Source organism: Bubalus bubalis, chromosome 11, assembly GCF_019923935.1.
Source record: "Bubalus bubalis isolate 160015118507 breed Murrah chromosome 11, NDDB_SH_1, whole genome shotgun sequence".
NCBI classification, from domain to species: Eukaryota; Metazoa; Chordata; class Mammalia; order Artiodactyla; family Bovidae; genus Bubalus; species Bubalus bubalis.
Window position 1 is genome coordinate 34,665,879 of NC_059167.1, and position 20,274 is coordinate 34,686,152.

A 20,274-nucleotide genomic window follows, 5' to 3' on the forward strand; every position below is an offset into this window, starting at 1 on the left:
ATTCAAGCCATCTTAAGAGAGCTTTTTTTCCCCTGCAAAAATACCTTGATTCAAAAAGGGACTATATTACAACAGGATATTCACTACAACTGTGGGTTTTTTATTTACATGGACAGTCTATGAAGAGAGATATTTTTAGTCTTTGTTTTAGTTTTGTTCTTTGTGATATCATGTCTGTAACTGCCAATATGGAACAAAGTAAACACTAACAAATTTTTGAATGAATAAATAAACAACATTTTCTTTTGAACCCCAATTACCTAGATCTGATCATTTGTTTTTCCTTCTGAAATAAATCCCCTTAAATCTACCATAAATATATTATATGTGGTAATATACATACTTTTAAGAAGTCACTCTACATTTTATAGTTAATGGTCATTACTTGTTGTATTTGCCATATTATTTTCAGATTTTCAATAAGTTTTACATGAAAACGAAAATTTCAAAAATCTAAAACCAGAAGCATTTTGCAAAGCAAATAGTCTGGCCACAATTAAGGATTACATATATGATGATAATGGGTGTTTTTCTAGAAACAGTGTACTGATTAATAGTACTTACTCCAAGAAATATGTTTTTGGAAGAGTCGAATCCGGCTGCGAATATTCGTGCTGTGTAAGGTTCGTTCCTGTCACAGACTATCCTGCAGGCAAACCTGGATATGGTGCTCTGTGTAATCTGCGCTTCATCACTGTTCTGACTGCCGGAAATCGTGTCTGTAACGACGAAGTCGATAGGGCTTTCTGTTGATCTGCCCACCTAAATAAATCAAATTATACTCATGATCCACTCTATATCACCATATTCATCACATGAAATAAGTGTTCAGGATCCTTTACTATTCATTATCTCTACTAGGAAGGTTAGAATAAAAAGTCTTAAGTCTGCTCCTTCTCTTGTTTAAGGGAGATGTTATGGTAACCAACCATCCGATTTTAAATGTTAAGAAAAAAGCTCCATTTTCTATTCTGGAAGAAAATACATCTCACCCCAAACAGATGTATGATCAGGTAGAAAATTTATTACTGTCATAGAAAATCATTCCTTTTTCCCCTCTTGTATTTCCAAGTGAAAAAAAAAAAATTAAAAAAAAAAAAGATTCTAAAGGCAGCCAGCAAACTAAAGCGCTATTTCCCCTACTCTTGCCAGACTCCAGGGCCTGGTGTTTTACACTACGTGAATCCACCTGTGACTCATGCACAGCACACAGCCCTACCCCAGACTTGAGAGACCCACTGCGTATTTCCCGTCCTCAATGCAAGTGAGAACGGTGTAAAATGCTATACAAGTCAGCCCAAAGCTTGAGATACAGTCATATGAAAGGTTTAAAAATTTTTGAATTTTTAAAGAATTATCCTGGCAAAGTGTAAAAAGCTGACAATAATATTTTATTGGCTTACTTCCTTGGTAAGTTTAAATGCTGCCAGAAAGAATATACTTCATTAGCATGATCTTAAGAGTTCCAGCAAAGCTTTTTCATATTCACTAAATCCAAATAAGACAGGTACTGCTGTGTCCTGGGAAATATTTTTTACAGGTAAGGAAGTCCTCATGACAAAATGCTAAATTGTCTATGTAATGATGTTCTATGACTCTCTAACTAGGAAACACTAATAAATGTTATATATGCCAAAGATATGTCTTAAAATAATTTATATGTAAACAATATCTTGTTAAACATGATATTAATGTTCTCTCCTAACAGCAGTGACTGATTCTGAAGCTGTCAGTGGAAGGAACACACAGAGCTCCAAGGTGCATATATATATATAAGGCCCCCAAATTCAATTTCCTAGGTATCTTTATCCTGATCTCAAAATTCTACCTAAAGCATAAGCATTGTGAAGAACAGACAACAGACATCTATTTTCTCTTTTTTTTAACAATGCTTAATTTCTTAACCTATTAAAATGTTCTTGGAATAAACTAAAACACCAGGTTCACTGAAACTTAAACAGATGCATTTATCCTAAACATATGGATTTCAGGTTTAGAAAACATACACCTTTTTACAAAGGGCAACATAAAATTTAGATTATATCTTTCTAAAGCTGCAGAATCTTCCCTCTGCTAGGTTCACTGAAAAGCTGGATGTGTAACTCAGAAACTACTGATTCAGACTGCTCTGATTTTTTCAGGCTTTTTTTTTTTTAAACTACTCTCCTTAGCTACTTTCAAGTATATAATACAGTATTATTAACTATGATTACCATGCTGTATTATTACATACCCAGAACTTACTCATCTCACAGCTGGAAGCCTGCAGTGTCTGACCAGCATCTCCCAATCCTGCACCCCCTGTAACTACCATTCTAACTAATTTCTGCTTTTATGATTCTGAATTATTTTCATATTTTACATATAAGTGATATTACACAACATTTGTCTTGCTGTTTGATTTCACTTTAGTTTTTTTAATTAGAAAAGTAACAGATACACGGCAAAATATTTTACAAATATAGGAAAGTACACAGGAGACTATGCCAAACTCGGGAACAAATCTGTCCTGAACCTCTATTCCATTGACGCTCAGGAGTAAAAATGTGAAAAGTTCTAAAATTGGCAGGTCATCACACAAACCCCCGAGCTCTCACAAAGACACAGGCCATGACCTAATTTCTGTCACCTCCGTGGAAGAGGGCAAAGATTTCTCACGCTCTGTTAAAAGCTCAAAGCTAAAACTACACTCCAGCAGAATGTCACACAACTGTTCCTTGTCTACAGAGATTACTCTCTTCAAGAAAGGCCATCCCCCATGTATTAAATTAATGTCTTGATGAAGGCCATCCCCCATGTATTAAATTAATGTCTTGATGAATTAACTGAAATTGCCTGTAAAACATGACATTTTATTCCAACTGGAACATACTGCTAGGATCAATTATTTCAAGTTGGGATACTTACCCAAGTGGTCATTTAATATTTGTTTATCAGTTCCCTTCCACTTAAATCTAACTTGTAGAGTGTTAGTATATTTCTATACTTTAGGACACAAACCTCATGTTGCCAGAGGCGGGGGGACGAGGCCACTTTCCTAATGAAAACTCACCCAATGAGGAAGACTTGAAGCCTGTCCTTTCTCTGACTGTTGGATCAATTCTACATTAAGGTTAGTCATGTGGACCAGCCATGATGTATTTGAATTCCATCTGATATTCATATAGCAGGCACAGGGAGAATTTTTCTCCCTGCTGCTGACTGATAAGAGACACACAGCATCATATGGCACTTCAATTGTGTACGCATATGAGAAAAGTTTGGGTTTGCCTGGTTGTCAATCAAAGTCAGTACAGGTAAAATGGTATAGAAACACCTGAAAGGGCCTCCTTCATCTTCTCTAGACAAATCAATCCTACCTGTGCCCCTGCATCTGTAACCTTATTTTCTCACTTCCCTCCTATTACTAGGATGAGCTATTGCTCCTATCCAGTCAGCATCAAACATTCTGGAGCTTCTCAAATTATGGGACTGAGAGGCAAAGGACTAGCTTTTTAGTTTGCTTTTAAAATTTCAACCTGTTACTTAATATCTTTTCAAAATATAACAAAAATCAGTATTAGAAAAATGATCATCTGCTTCGATGTTTCAGGAATGTCAAACCGCTATTACAAGTTTCCAAATGTATTCCTTCTCAACTTCCTCACTCACCTCATCCTGGACGTTTTGCTGCTTGGCTAAGCAGCCTGAACAGCACTGTTCTAGACTAGTCTCTCATCTTTAAAAATGCTTTCCTTTGTTGGAAAGCAGTTCTCAAACTAGAGCTCCATTTCTCTGATTCATTCTACTGGTAATACTTCCTGAAAAACTTGTCACTAGTTACTACCTCCGTTTCCTTCCTCATTCTGTAATCCACTCCTGAGCCTCTCCATCATCGTGCTCTCAGCAGGCCTGGCTCCACTGAAACCCTGCTTGCTGACGTTTCCAGGACTTACACTCAGCATGTCCTGGTACATCTGTACCTAGTATTAGGTTGATGAAACCCTTCCAGGCTAGCTGGTAAACAGCCCCTTTCTCTTTCTGTTCTCTCCCCAAGTTATCTCATCAAATCCCATTTATTAGCCCCAAAGTCCTGGTATCTCTCTTTGCTTCAGACTAGCACATACAATCTCCATGTGGATGTCTAATAAGCATCTCAAATATGACATGTTTCCAGCAGAACCTGGGTCCTCTTCAAGCCCTAGGTTCCCCATGTCAGTGACTGGCACCCAGTTTGCTCAAGGTAAAAATCAATACCCACGAGTCACCCTTGATTCTTCAATTTCTCCACACTCATGTTTAACCTCGTGTAAATTCTATCAGCTCTTCCTCCAAACACAGCATTAGTCCTTCCACATTTCCCCACCCTAGCTCTAGTTGCCATCAGCTCGTTCTTGGTTTGCATCACCTCAGCCTCCAATCTTTCTCCCTGTTTTAACACTTGCCTCCTACATTCTTCTCTGGACAGTCCTCGGAGATATCTTAATCAAATAGAAGTAGAATTTTATCTCTTCCTTGTTAAAAAATCCTCCAACAGTTTCCCCAAAACTCCTAGAATAAAACCCAAACTCTTGACTTGGCCTAAAAGCCCCTGACGCTCTTGGCCTCCGCCTACCTCTCTGAGTTCATCTCACACCACTTTCTTCGTCCTCCACTCTGCCGTGGGGCCTTGGCACTGCTGTAGTGCTTGCTCCTCGGTGCCTCTCTGTCTACTCCAGAATGTAGGTTCCATGAGAGGGGAGCCTTAGCTGTCTACCTCCAGTGACTAGATGAGGATCTGACACAGTAGGTGCTCAAGAAACAAAACTCATCAATGGAAGCTTATGACCTTGAACCTGGTGAGCCACATACACAAACATGCACACACATGTCCAATGTTTTAGGAGATAATTTTAAAACAGTCCAACATTTTTTTCAACTACACAGATGCTAATGAAATGTTACCATCTAGAACTCCTATAAACCAACTAAAAAACCCCCTCAAAACACAAGGCGTTGCAGCACTTTGGTGTGAAGCATATAAGACTTAGGAACCAGAGTGGGAAATGACCACTAACACTGGTTTCAGGACCTGGCCAGTTTCCTTATCCCCACGATCAGAACGAATATGGAATCACTGCTTTCCCTTTTAGGGGCTCTGTAAGACACTTCATCACTGCCTTTGATTCCTTTTCTAAACTGTATTCTTCTTTATATTCTACTTTCTCAATACCTATGCTCATTTCTTGTTCCCTTTATTTACCCTTATTCTAGAAAATAATGACTAAGATCTTATTCTGACTATATTAACATATTTTATCAGTCTTAACTAATTTCTTAAATTTAGAGCTAGGTTTGACTTTTTCAGACAATAATATTTCTGACTTCTGAGCCTATTATCTGATTCCACTATTGGAAATGCAGCAAAAAGCCCTTTCTTGATTCATTCTGATGTTCTGCTTTTAAATGCTTAGTTAACCTACAAATCATTTCAATGGGTAGTGGCTAAAATCAACAGCCCCCAGCAACAAGGTCCATACTTGAGAAATATGAAGGCAATGGCACCCAACTCCAGCACTCTTGCCTGGAAAATCTCATGGGTGGAGGAGCCTGGTAGGCTGCAGTCCATGGGGTCGCTAAGAGTCGGACACAACTGAGTGACTTCACTTTCACTTTTCACTTTCATGCATTGGAGAAGGCAATGGCAACCCACTCCAGTGTTCTTGCCTGGAGAATCCCAGGGATGGGGGAGCCTGGTGGGCTGCCGTCTATGGGGTCGCACAGAGTCGGACACGACTGAAGTGACTTAGCAGCAGCAGTGTTTTTGCTCAGTGATTCTTTCAATGGTAGAATTTAGACACATAAACTTGTTAAGAGGAGGAAAACATTAAAACAAGCTTGATTTTTTTAGGGCCTTCTAAGAGCTGCTTAATTCTACTCAGATTAATCTCCAGTATGTCCAGTTAGTCTGCAAAAGGAATGAAATTATTTCAGTAAAAATAAATGAGTTATGTTTTCTTAATAAATCTATAAATTTTTGCTGAATTACCATGCCTTATTTACAGCAGTTGAGTAGGTATTGCATAGAGATTGGAGAACTGAGGAGACTTAAATCTGGGTTCTGCCACCAAGGCTGTTTTTGCCCAATTAAGGTTATGTTCTTTCTTTTCAAAGACACAAATTTCTCAGTTATAAAATTAAGAGGTTACCATAGTAAAATTTGGTATTTCTCAGTTGGTCCATGAACCTCTGAGGGTCTTCAAGACCTTTTCAATGGGCCCAGGTCCTTGAAGCCAAAATTGGTTTTATAATAATATGAAGATGCTGACATTTGCTCTTTTGGTGACAAAGCAATGATGTGCTTTAGTAGGAATCAACAAACAATCCACTCAAAAAGCAGGCAGAGGACCTAAATAGACATGTCTCCAAAGAAGTCATACAGATGGCCAAGAGGCACATGAAAAGATGTTCAACATTGCTAATTATTAGGTAAATGTAAATCATTTATCTACAACTGAGCTATCTCACGCCAGTCAAAATAGCTATCATCAAAAAATCCATAAATGCTGGCGAAGGCATGGAGAAAAGCAAAACCTCCAATATTGTTGGTGGGAATACAAATTGTACAGCCACTATGGAGAAGAGTATGGGGGTTCCTTAAAAAACTAAAAATAGAGCTACTATATGACCCTGCAGTCCCACTCCTGGGTGTATATCCAGAGGAAAACATGGTCTGAAAGGATACATGCACCCCAGTGTTCACTGCAGCACTGGTTACAACAGATATGGAAGGAGCTTAAATGTCTAGCAACAAAGAAATGGATAAAGAAGATGTAGTACATATATACAATGGAATATTGCTCAGCCATTAAGAAGAATGAAATAATGCCATTTGAGCAACATAGATGGACCTAGAGATTGTCATACTGAGTGAAGTAAGTCAGGCAGAGACATAAAAATATAGTATGATATCAGTTATATGTGGAATCTAAAAAAATGATACAAATGAACTTGTTTACAAATAAGACTTAAAGAACAAACTTATGGTTACTAAGAGGGAAGGACAGGAGGGGAATGGATAGTTAACAGAGTTTGGGATCAACATGTACACACTGCTATATTTAAAATGGATAACCAACAAGGACCCACTGTATAGCACAGGGAACTGTCTTCAATGTTATGAGGCAGCCTGGATGGGAGGGGAATTTGGGGGAGAAAAGATGTATATATATACACGAATGGGCTTAGTTGCTCAACTGTGTCTGACTCTTTGCAACCCCGTGGACTGTAGCCCGCCAGGCTCCTCTGTCCATGGGGATTCTCCAGGCACGAATACTGGTGTGGGTTGCCATGCCCTCCTCCAGGGGATCTTCCCAACCCAGGAATCAAAGCCAAGTTTCCTGCATTGCAGGTGGATTCTTTACCATCTGAGCCACCAGGGAGCCCATGTATATGTATATGTACGAACGAGTCCCTTTGCTGTCCACATGAAACTATCACAACATTGTTAATTGGCTATAATTCAATACAGCTGGTTCTAAAAGTCTCTGTTCTTGTTTTTAGAGTCTCTCTTTATTGCACTGAGATCTGAGAATGTAGTCTTTACAATTTCTTTTTGCAATTTTAGAACTGTTTTCTTGGTCTTTTGAAAACCAACAAGGAATAATTTTAATATTATCTTCACCTTTTCCCCTTGGACATCACCAAACACTACTGTGCCAGGAGTTCTGACTATGTTTCAAAATAAAGAATCGAAGGAAAAATGTGGTAAAGATTTCCATGTAAAAAGAAAGATGTTACCTGAAACATATCCGTATCTTTATCATGTGTGTACTCAACCACCACAGTCTGATTCCTTGACAGAGTGTACGATATACTGTGTTGACCTTTGCAGCTGATAGCCTGATAGCGAAAGAAAAATATATAAAAATTCATTAACATTTCAACAACTTATCACAACTCTGCTTAGAGTTAAGAGACATCACTCTATCAGCAAAACCCAGCACAAGCTAGTGGTTTCCTAAAGACCAGAGTCTGATCCTGCTATGCCCTGAATTACAGAAGAGTCCACATTGACAAGACTGGATTTACCAAATATTCATCCCTAATAGGAACAATATTTTACTTAAGTCAAATCAAAGTTAATTTACTACTTTCCAAGCCCTGATTTAATCATAGCCCTAAAAAAATATATACTTTCTCCATGTTACCTTAACTCAGTAATAGAATTTTTCAGACTAACATGATTTAAATTTTCTTAATTTCACAATAAAACAGGTAACTCAATAACATTTTGTAATGGTATTTTTCCTACATGATAGGGATTATAATGAGAGTAAAACAATCATTGGAAAAAAGTAAATATTCTATTAAAACTTCCATATAATAATGTACTATTTTAGCCAATGATAATTATACTCTGATCTACATCTTATTTAAATCTTGTATAAACAGTTGCTTAATCCAGATAGTTTTTGAGTTAATAAAAAATGTAGCTAAGTTAGTTTCATCTAAGTTTCATCACCTCTTTTTAGACTAGACTAAACATAATACAGTCTTTGGTTCACTGAATCTAGAAACCAATAATACAATATTGTTCTTTTTTCCTCCATAATGATACATTTTACTATATCCTAAGTTGTGGTCACATAGTTTTAAATTTCCAAATTAACAAAAGAAGTTTATTTAAATTCTACTCCAGATTATTTCAATTATACTGTCCATTCCACTTTACCCTAATTTATCTTCATTTCTAATGTTTTACATTAAATAAATAAAACTTTAATAAGCCTATCTATTAAACATTTATTGAATGACACACGGTATGAAGGCCAAGAAAGACTAAACATTTGGAAGTAGCTAGACATATATATAGCACATTAATGAAAATATACTCTGAACATTTACATTTAACTAATACAATTGCTTATAGTAATAAATAGTATAAGATTACAAATCAGCTTTGAAGTTAGCCTGGTTAACCTCATGGTTATTTAATCAGCTGCCCTCAAGAACGTCATCATTGAATTGATGTTTTGTTGTACATGCATCATGAAGATAATGCAAGTATTAGAAATAATAATTTATACATTTACTATTATTAGGCATCTAAAAAAATACTATTTAGATTACTCAACTCCAGTAATAAGTCACATGAAATCAGTAGTTATTGATATGTGACATTTTTTCAAAGTCAAATTAATAAAGAACTATTTCCAATTAAGATAAGTGGATGTTTATAGTTAATTGAAAAAACCCACTTAAAATATTTTACTATGCTCAGTTACAAAATTGATAACCAGGGAGTAATTATTTATACACCAACTTATTTTAGGATTCCTTAAAAAGTATCTATTGCATTTAAGTTTTCCATTTATAAGTACACCAACTCAACTTTTTTGGCACATATGCTACACAAAATAACTGTAGTTTGCAAATTATCTGCAAAAGAAGGAGTTTACAAATGCCGGAACAGAACGCCTTTTAAAAAGTTGGACATTTTTGTACGAGTAGCCTGGAAGTGAAGCTTTGCATGCTTGAAACATCTTACCTTGAAATCGGTCTGAAGTTTGTATTCTATTCCTTAACATGCTGTAGATTTAACATTTAAACATTTCTTACAAGTTTGCTGGGAAATCAATGCCCAGGAAGACCTGCTGTGCTCACCCCATGACCTAGTGCAGCTTCTGGGCCACTCTGGGAAGTCCTGGAAATAGGCATTTTACAGGCCCTAAGTTGCTTCTGGGCCCAGTTCTTCTAGAGTGTTTTATTCTAAAACTACTCCTGTGACCCAGACTATCACAAGAGAGAATAACGCTATTTATAGGGAGCGTGAGCCCAGTGCCACTCCTGGAAACAGACCAAAACCAGGGGAATCAAAGATCTAGACCAGCCCCTGCCCGAGGGGACCCCAAGGCATTAAATGCTGATTCAGGACACCTTGAATGATGAGTCCATTTAAAGACAAACTACAATTTCAGACTTCCTCCAGTTTCCCAAATGTGGCTATCAATGTGGATCACCAGTCTTAGGAAAAGTGAATGCTTTGAGCATAGGAAAACACATTTTCTGAGACTATTTAATTAAGAAAGTTTTAAACAAGAGCTCCGTTTTGGAAGTCTCTGGATTTAGGGAAGATGGAGAAATGGAAAAATTGATCCTCCAAGGAGGAACAAGTCCCAGAAGGTGATGAACTTCCCACTGTGGTGGAGATGGCTGAGGAACTTCAGATCCCTGTGACCTACCTAAATCACTTCCTGTCTGGCAGGGGTCTCCTTCTGTCAGTGTTAAGTGGGGAGGGGAGGCATTCCTGCAAAGAGCCCCACCCAATAGGCTGTACCTATAGTGGGGAGAAGCATGGAGATAAGTTGGCCAGGACTTAAGTCCTGGAGAAATAAGTTGGAGATTTAAGCCAGGACTGAGGTTTGGAGCAAAAAGGAGCAAAAACCAGGCCACCTCTGGCCACCAGTGGGCCCCCCAGAAATAATGGAGAGTGTCCACTTGCTTTTGATACCATGAATCAGAGCTCACTTGATTTTGTCTGTGCATTCGAGTCTAGAGTTGGGCCAGACTTGGGGGTTTAAGAGAAGGTAAGAGAGGAGTTTAATAAACCTGGCATTAGTTTTTGCTTTCTCTCTGCATATGAAGCTTTAAACTTTTCTGGGGTTAGAAAAGTACCATTTTCTCAGCAGTAATTTTAATATTTAAGATATGGCTCTCAGAAAGACAGTTTCTAGAAAGTTACAGATTCACTGACTTGAATCAATCAGATAATTTGGAAATAAACATTTTCCCCAAGACACCAAGTTGCTTTGAGATCTATTTTAGAAATATCAGAAAGAATAGGTAAGGCTGGCCTTCTCTTGGCACTCAACAGAATTCAGTACAAACACAGTTACTGTAATATAAAGTGATTTCACTACACTCATTCAAACACAGAGACCAAGATCTTTAACATGGTAAGGGGAACCAGCCTAACCAACCTGCCTGGCAGACAATACTGATCTGCCATATTCACTTTTCTATTGTGACGGGGAAGCAAGGTGGCTGACACCGTGTCAGCTTACTATCAGTGCCTCAAAGACAGGTCTGGTCTTCTGTGGTCTCCACCCCCAGCACCGAGAGCATGGCAGGCATTCAGGGAAGGTCGGATGAGTGAATGAACTGCTACAGATTCAAGATGACACTTGGCAGTGTCTTTCCTTGTGTCTTCTCCACCTCTCCTTTACCTTTCACTAGCAAAGGTACTAACACTGACACTCTCAGCTCAAATTTATTACGTGAGAATTTTTTTCAGGTTAAAAAATATCACAATTTGACAATTAAATATTAGACAATTACAGATCCAGAGAATAAAGGATTCCACCTTTATCCAGCTTAGGAAGTTAAGCAGTGCTCAGATGCCCAAACCATGGCCCTTTCCGAGTCAGAACTCTTTCTTCCCAGCTGAAGACCTTTACTTCTTGGCTTTACTCTACTTGTGTCACAGGCTTGGCTCAGCTGAGTTATCCGCTGACATCCAGGCAACAGCTACAGTTGGTTTTCCTGGTTCAACTCCAACTAAATGACAGAGTCCTCCAAGCCTCCAGACTTTACAAAAAAGTTTTTTTTTTTTTTTTAAAAAAAAAAAACAAACAAGGTTCACAATGTCTACAGAATTGTCTTCCTCTTATAAGCCCCTATATACATATATGGTGGTTTAGTCACTAAGTCATGTCCGACTCTTGCGACCCCATGGACTGTAGCCTGCCAGGCTCCTCTGTCCATGGGGTTCTCCAGGCAAGAATACTGGAGTAGGTTGCCATTTCCTTCTCCAGGGGATCTTCCTGACTGATGGATTGAACCCAGGTCTCCTGCACTGCAGGCAGTTTCTTTACTGACTGAGCTACCAGAGAAGCCCTATATACAAGCCTTTAGAAGTCACTTATAAAGATAGGTGATGTTGAAGACGACTCTTGAGAGTCCCTTGGACTACAAGGAGATCCAACCAGTCCATCCTAAAGGAGATCGGTCCTGAGTGTTCACTGGAAGGACTGATGTTGAAACTGAAACTCCAATACTTTGGCTACCTGATGCGAAGAGCTGACTCATTGGAAAAGACTCTGATGCTGGGAAAGATTGAGGGCAGGAGGAGAAGGGGATGACAGAGGATGAGATGCTTGCATGGTATCATGGACTCAATGGAGATGAATTTGAGTAGACTCCACGAGTTGGTGATGGACAGGGAGGCCTGGAGTGCTGCAGTCCATGGGGTCGCAAAGAATTGGACACGACTGAGTGACTGAACTAAACTGAATAAAGATATGTAATATGTAATGATATCAGAAAGAATTCTGCAAGATGCCTAACAAGATGGATTCATGTATTCATGAAAGCTAAAAAGCTTTCAATCAATTTTTTAAAGTATAAGGGAAATAATCTAAGAAGCAGTGGGATTGGTGTTCAATCACAAAGTAAAAGGGAGAAAGCCCAAAGAGAAACTAACTGGTTTCTAGAAAATACTAATTTATTAGAGTTACAATTTAGCCCATTTAATTCAAGCTTTATAAGGCTTCTAAGTGAGACTTGATCAACTGTGTAGGGAGAGAAAAGGATATTCATCACGGAGGCAAACATTGTTGGTTACCTACCTAATGCCTTTCACCCTGCTAGCTGAGCTGGCTGCTTACATAAAAGCCTGAAAATGAAAAGACTACCTCCTCCAGTCTCCTCTAAAGCTAGCACATGGAAAGGTGACGCAATGCTGACCAATGGGACTTGTGAGAAATCTGCTGTGGAGTTCCTGGGTTGGGAGATGTCAAGAGAGAATTCTTTCCTTTTTCTGATAATATAAGAAATGAACAATGATTAAGGGATGGCTGGAGCTGAGATGGCCATCACTTAACATGAAAGGAAGTCCAAAAGACTCAGAGAAGCAAGCTGAGCCCTGACATCTTTGAGCTGAGCCAAATCTGAAACGTATCTGCCCCAGACTAGCTGTGAGAAAAATGAAGGGCTTTAGGGTGCTTTCGGTTGGGTATTTTGTTACTTGCAGTGTAAAGCATCATTATATTGTTTAGCCCAAACTTTGTCTCCTCCTGGGTTTCCTAATTCAGTCAAGAGAGTAACCATATTCCAACCAATCATACTTAAAACCTTCATGTTGGGCCTTCCCTAGTGGTTCAGTGGTTAAGAATCTGCCTTGCAATGCAGGGAATGCAGTTTCGATCTCTGGCTGGGGAACTAAGATCCCCTGTGCTGTGGAACAACTAAGCCCATGTGCCACAAGAGTCCCTATACCACAATGAAAGATCCTGGGTGTTGCACCTAAGACTCAACGCAACCAAATGTTAAAAAAAAAAAAAAAAAAAGTTTTTTATGTCATCTCTCAGCCCTCTCTTGCCTCTGTTGTCCATATACAATTAATTATTAGTGTCGCTGGAGGAGGAAATGGCAACCCACTCCAGTGCTCTTGCCTGGGAAATCCCATGGACGGAGGAGCCTGGCAGGCTACAGTCCACAGGGTCACAAAGAGTTGGACACGACTTAGTGACTAAACAATAACAAATTACCCTCATACTTAAAATTTAACCGTGAGTCAAAGGCAAGCTCACTGATTTTACTGCATGAAGGTACAGAAAAAATACAAAACAGAACAAACAATGCGCGACATTTCACTTTTTCTCCTCAAATACAAAGTAGCTGTTGGGCAACCAGTAATTGCAAAACTGATTTATTCCCCAAAGGAGTTTTACAACCAGCTCCTTTATAGCCCATAACTTTCTGCTTTGGAGATTGGTGGTATAATCTAATCCATTTTCCCTTGAAGCTGGGCTGCCTGTAGTCACTTACTTGACCAATGTAATGCAGCAGAAATGACACATGACACTTGGAGGCTTGTAGCTTCCCCCTGTTGCCCTCAAACACTTGCTCTTGGCATTCTAAGCCACCACAGAAGACACCTAACTCCCTGGAGGCCACCACACTAGAGGAAGTGTAAGCTACGAGGAGAGTCCTGGAGACTGAAATGCCATATGATGGGAGAGAGGCCATGGAGAAGCAAGACCCAGACATGTGAGTGAAGCAACCACCATGGAAATGGACCCTCTAGTACCAGTTGTCCCAGCACTTGCCTCAGTCAGACACTGCTCACATGAGCCCTTCCTAAATTCCTGACCCACAAAATTATGAACAAAATCAAATGGTTTTCACTAAGCCACCAAGTGTTGCAGTAGTTAGCTATACAACTAATGGCAGCTGAGCCAATCTGTTTTCATGGCCTGCTGGGGCAAGAGCATCTTCTCTGTCTCATGTGACTGATCACATAAGGCATCAAGGTGATGTGTGTGTCCCAGGGCATGGGACAGGTATAGATAAGCACAGTGCATTTACAGAGAACAGGGGTTGTGTTTCTGATGGCACCGTCAAAGGCTCCTGAGTGCATATTAAGAGGTTGGTTGTGGCTATAACAAATATGTATTTTTACTGTGATAATCGTCAGTTATCAGGTTAAAAGAAAGTGAGAGTCACACTGCACACAACACCATCACCCAGACGTCTGCGGGTGTCACTGGGGAAGCTACGATGTCCAACTCTGGCAAATCACACGTATTATGTACACAATTGGGCATGCCTTACTCAACTAGAGTCAGCCTTATTGAAGGGGATGTGATGTGATGTGTGTGTGTGTGAATCTGGGTTTCCAGTGAAAAGAAATTCTCTTTCTTCAAATCCACAGCATACTTCTATTGCTGTATCTCAGAACCAAACGACCCAAGGGTTCGACAATCCCCCTTGTTGAGACGTCCAGGATGCCGATTACTACAGAACTGATTACTGCTCTTTTGCCACACAGCATCAGACTAAATCCAGTGAGTGTGTTTTCGAAAGCAGCAGCAGCCTCTATAGTTTCTCTTCTTGTGAATAGATAGATAATAATGTTTTTGCCTGCCAAAGCAGAGGGCCAGACACCAGGTGTGGCTTAGGCATTGCTGCTGCTGCTGCTAAGTCACTTCAGTCGTGTCTGATTCTGTGTGACCCCATAGACAGCAGCCCACCAAGGCTCCCCCGTCCCTGGGATTCTCCAGGCAAGAACACTGGAGTGTGTTGCCGTTTCCTTCTCCAATGCATGAAAGTGAAAAGTGAAAGTGAAGTCGCTCAGTCGTGTCCGACCCTCAGCGGCCCCATGGACTGCAGCCTTCCAGGCTCCTCTGTCCATGGGATTTTTCAGGCAAGAGTACTGGAGTGGGATGCCATTGCCTTCTCCGGGCTTAGGCATTAAAGGAGCCTTTTCCAGATAAATCTCAAGTTTTCATCGAGCTGCTCTGAAGAGCTCTGCACCATGTGTCCGAACTTGGTGCCATTCTGTGATGCTGTTCACCACACCCCATCTTTCAGTTTCTAAGGAAACATCTTGCAAAGAAGTTAGAGATGCTCTAACAACCCATCAGATGGGGACGAGCCTAAACATGTCCTGAACAGTCTACTCATGGAGCCAGGGACCCGTTCGTCTTTTGGGTCCCACCAAGAAACGTAACATGAGCTTGTGTTCTCTATAGCCTTCTAGACGATGTCCACAACTCGGCGCTCTTTAATAAGGCACAGTAGATTAAATACAGGCTCCCCAGCCATGTTTTAGGCAAGTTTATTTTAAGCTACTTTAACTGTTCATTCTAATTTGTAAGTTAATATTTCAGCCCATTGTACAATTCAAATACATAACTATGCAAAACTATTATTGCCGAAAGGAACTGATAAAATGGAAAAAAACTACATTGACCTTTCCCAGCCATTCTGGTTATAAATACAAACCTTCTGTGATAGGGTGGACTGCTATAGAAACAACATTTTAATTGACATGGAAAAACTTAATAATGGAATCTGTTATGGGGTAGGACTGAACTGGGCCAATGAATGTAACCTTCTTTGTTCAAAAACACCTTCTGATATTTAGAGCAGAAAAGTGCACATTTATGAGCAGATGAATGAGTCTGCTGTGAACTCTGTAGCATATTGGAAATAACTGATGAATGGCTTTACTACCCAGAGCACCGTGTCCACTGTGCCATGCTGGGGCCGTATAGGCGGGGGGTGGGTACTAGAGGGTACCAGCGCATATGGGCACAGTGTAGCTGCCCTATAGGTCTCTGGCATTGCTTTGCCTCATTGCAACATCCACTGATAATACAGCACATGCCTGAACATGGGGCAAAAGGGAATATTTACGCCAGATGGCTGTCTCAATATGACTACTTGCTTTATCCTGCTGAGCTTCCAAGTTTACATGTACTTTGAAAAGTGAAAGCGTTAATCGCTCAGTCATGTCCGACTCTTTGCAACCCAACCCCATGGACTGTAGCCCATCAGGCTCCTCTGTCCATGGGATTTTCTAGGTAAGAACAGTGGAGCAGGTGGCCATTCTTTTCTCTAGGGAATCTTTAGGAAAGGAGAATAAGACCATATGTGGACACCGCAGAGATCAGTGGCCAGTGGATTCTGATGTTGAGGAAAAAGCCGCACTCTGGGCCCCAGACCTAGATTCTCGTTTTGTCGCTCACCCACTGTAACCATTTCACAGAAGTCGTTTGTTATTACCTTTATAATTTATCAACAGAATGGGTCAATGTCAGTAGCATTCACAGCACTGTATTCAAAGCAGAGGGAATGGTGTACAACATGACACTGTCTCTCCTCAAATACAAACCTGTGCTTGGAGCCAGCACTTTCCTGTAGTCCATAACACAAGCTTTAGAGATTACTGTTCCGTTTAGCTTTCAATATATGTTGGACATTGATTGTATTAATTAGAGATAATCCTGGTTTGAAAAACATGTTTTTCCAGAACTAATGACTTTTATGTCAAGCTGACAAGTATAATTAGGCAATAAATCGTCAATCAGTCTGGTTCAGATTGCTACAGGGAAGATGAGATCTCTGCCATCCTTGTCAATTTATGTATAAAATATGCATGAGTACTATTTCTAAAGAGAGGAGGTGGCTAAAGGGAATTCATAATTTATTTTTGCATTAATATACTCCTTAAAATATTCTATCTTTTCAAGGAGCCATATTTCAAATGAGTGCCCAAACCACGGCTACAATTAGAAAGTCACAAAATGCCTACTTGGATTTCATCAGAATCAACAGTGTTTCATAAAATAAATAAATCAAAATGATAAGCCTAAATCAAAATGATAAGCCTATTTGTTAGAGGCAATGGCGTTGAACTTGGCAGTGGGCCACACCCACGCCCGTCTGAGATTGGCTCACTGAGCTATTCCACAAACCTTGGCAGAGAACCCAGTGCGTGCACAGGGCTGGAGCAGACGCGGTCAATCAATCCAGCAAACACAGATGCCAGAGAGGATGTCTGAGCAGAAGCGTGTTTCTAACTTGGAGTCACTCCTAATTACACTGAAGCTGGATTTGGTCACGGCACCAATCACAGGAGATGACTTGATACAGTTCAGAAAGTATGGCACACTGAGGGCTGTGGGTGGAGAGCTGCGCAGGAACACGCTGATGTGCCTTGTAGCGATCTCTTCCCAGGAACTCATACACCACTTACACTGATGGAAAGAAAACCTCCTTGAGGGCAGGAACTCCTGTCTTTTTGAATCAGTCTTCGATTCAGGCAGAATACTGCATGGCTAAAAGTACAGATCAGGCGGGTTTACTACTTGACTGATGACCAGCTGTGGGACTCTACGCAGGTTACTTAAATGCTCCGTGCCTCAGTTTTGTCATCTTACAAGTGCTGGTCCTGGGTCCAGGAAGGTTAGAGCTATCTCAGGGCAAAGATGCTTTAGCGACTTTTATATCCTCCCAGTTTACCACCAAGTGCTGAACGAGGGACAGGTTCAGATCCAAGTCTGTATAAACCTATTAGGCTATCCTAATGTGCAATCCCCGGTTTCCATTACTTTGTCTCCTGTCTTTTGGAAAATAAGGATGATGTGCAATTTTCCCACAGAGGACACACGTCTAGACACATGAACAGGTTACATTACCAACCACATGTGTGCGCTAGTCACCATTAGTGACAGTATATTTCTAATGGTGACTTTGAAAAGGCAGACTTTTCAAAGACATCACCCCACACTGGCTGCATGGCAGCGCCCACGAAGCAGGAGAGGACAAGGGAGGGGTACAGTCCTGATAGCGCAAGGCAGAACTCTGGAGCTTCCCCCCTCTCAAGGCCCACACAGCAGATGTCAGAGCCGCTGACTACCTACATAGTAACGACCACTGTGGTCCCTGGAGAAGGATGGAGGGGGTGGGGGTCACACTTATCTGGTAGGAGACAGAGAAACGGACTTCTAACAAATACATTCAGAACAGCCGTTTGTTTTCTCTGGAACGTTAGATGTGAGAAAGAAGGGATATAGGAAGAAAAGATGAAGATGCAATGTATTTTAAATGCCATGTATTTCAGTGAAAATGAAAACAATGATGAGATACCTCTTTGTTGTACACCTTAAGACTAGAAGAGAGAAACCTAACCGTGGTCTCTCATAACAGGAGGTGGTAAACTTTATGGAGACATATTTAGTCAGTCAATGGACAATGTGTTAAAAGATGGGTGTGAATTTGTCTATTGCAACATCTAATTTACTTATCTGAACATTAAAGTATCTGCATACATAAGAGCTACTTGTCACAGGAGACAAAGCTAATTGAAAGAATGAACCCTAATAAATATGAATTATAAATAACAGTATCTTGCAAAATGACTAGGCTGAATAAGTGAAATTCATTGTTCAGTAATTCCATTTACATACTTTTCATAAATAATGCATTTACTGGGTAAAACAAAGTACATCTTGTTTCCAAAGATACACAGGTATCTACCATAAACTATGTGTTACAGGGAGTCACCAGTAAATGCAAGGTCTAATTTCTTGCCATAAGCAGGCAAACTTCCCAGTGCAATAAATTGAATATGACATAAATTGATTTTATACTAAGATATTCAAAGACCCACCATAAAAAAAAAAAAATTATGTAGGCCAGTTTATCAGTTGTCAAAACAATCCTTTGAGTACTGAAGAATAAAAAGACTAAAATTTACCCTTGCCTCAAAATAAAATATAAAACTCTATTGATTACCTATAGTGAAAAAAGCAAAAGCTCTCATTTAAAAGACATTAAAAAAAAAATGAAAAGTTGCAGGGGGGGGAGTTCAATTTTTTCCTTCATTTTACTTGGGATTTTATTTTTAAGGCTTGGCCTTGAAAATTTGGCCTTAAAATTTGTCCATCTGCTGAAGAATCTCATTTTCTTCACAGAATAAAACCAGTTGAATAAGGCCACATCACAGTTATGTAGAAATATGAAAATATTTACTCTCAAAAGACAACATTTATCTTGGCAGCTGGTATTTTCAAGATGTTCAGCCTGCTGGAATGATGCAGGTTGCAATTCTATTACACAAAACTTTGAGTAAGACAATGACTGAAGTACATGGAAACATACATGTACCTAACATGTATACCTGCCCCCACGCAAGCCAATCATACATGCTTTGGATGTTCCTCCTCAAGCCTCAATCAACTGAACTTCTTAGAAGGGCCTCTGGTATCTATGTGTCCTTGGGCCATATTCTGAATCTGTTTCTTAACCTGTAAAGTACAATACCTGCATTGAAGAGTTGTTGGAAAACCTTGAATGATGTTTTTAAAGGGCACAGAATCTAGTTCCCAATAAATAATAATTATTATTCTAGTCAGCTATTTTTATGAATAAAACACTCATAATCTCTATCAGATCATTTAATACTTAATTATATAGGGTGCTCCAGATTCTTGATTGTTTTGGAAGGCAAAGAATATTGTTACATGTTGTTGCCTAGTGTGTGTGTGAGTTAAGTTGCTTCAGTCATGTTCGACTCTTTGTGACCCCATGGACTGTAGCCTACCAGGCTTCTCTGTCCATGGGATTCTCCAGGCAAGCATACTGGAGTGAGTTGCCATGCTCTCCTCTAGGGGATCTTCCCAACCCAGAGATCAAACCCACATCTCTTACGGCTCCTGCATTGGCAGGTGGGTTCTTTACCACTAGCGCTACCTGGGAAGTCCCAAAGCTAATATGCATGCAGAGTACCAAATGTTACCAGTGAACAATACGCTCCTTCCGATGCAGCCCTCCAGAGAGAGCACCTCTAGTACTAGTTCCATGTGTATCCTTTTAGGGAAAATCTATGTCTAAGCTAACGCAGCATAGATATCATAAATGAGAGCACACTGTCCACAGCGCTCTGTACCCTGCTTCTCTCACTTGGCAATACACCCTGTACAGTGATCTGTATCACCTGGCTAGTAGTGCTACATCGTTCTTTTT

At 39.9% G+C, this 20,274-nt stretch overlaps 1 protein-coding gene across 10 annotated transcripts in view; it reads right to left on the minus strand.

Moving 5' to 3' along the window:
- PELI2 (pellino E3 ubiquitin protein ligase family member 2) overlaps positions 1–20,274 on the minus strand; it is a 194,708-nt gene that overhangs the window by 18,954 nt on the left and 155,480 nt on the right. For 9 of the 10 annotated variants that reach the window (XM_025295473.3, XM_006068138.4, XM_044924937.2 and 6 more), the window contains 2 exons: positions 7,759–7,860; positions 565–762 (listed from right to left, as the gene is read on the minus strand). In XM_025295473.3, coding sequence (XP_025151258.2) covers positions 565–762; positions 7,759–7,860 — 300 coding nt within the window. The remainder of the gene's footprint in view (positions 1–564; positions 763–7,758; positions 7,861–20,274) is intronic. The other variant, XM_044924940.2, reaches the window with a different exon arrangement.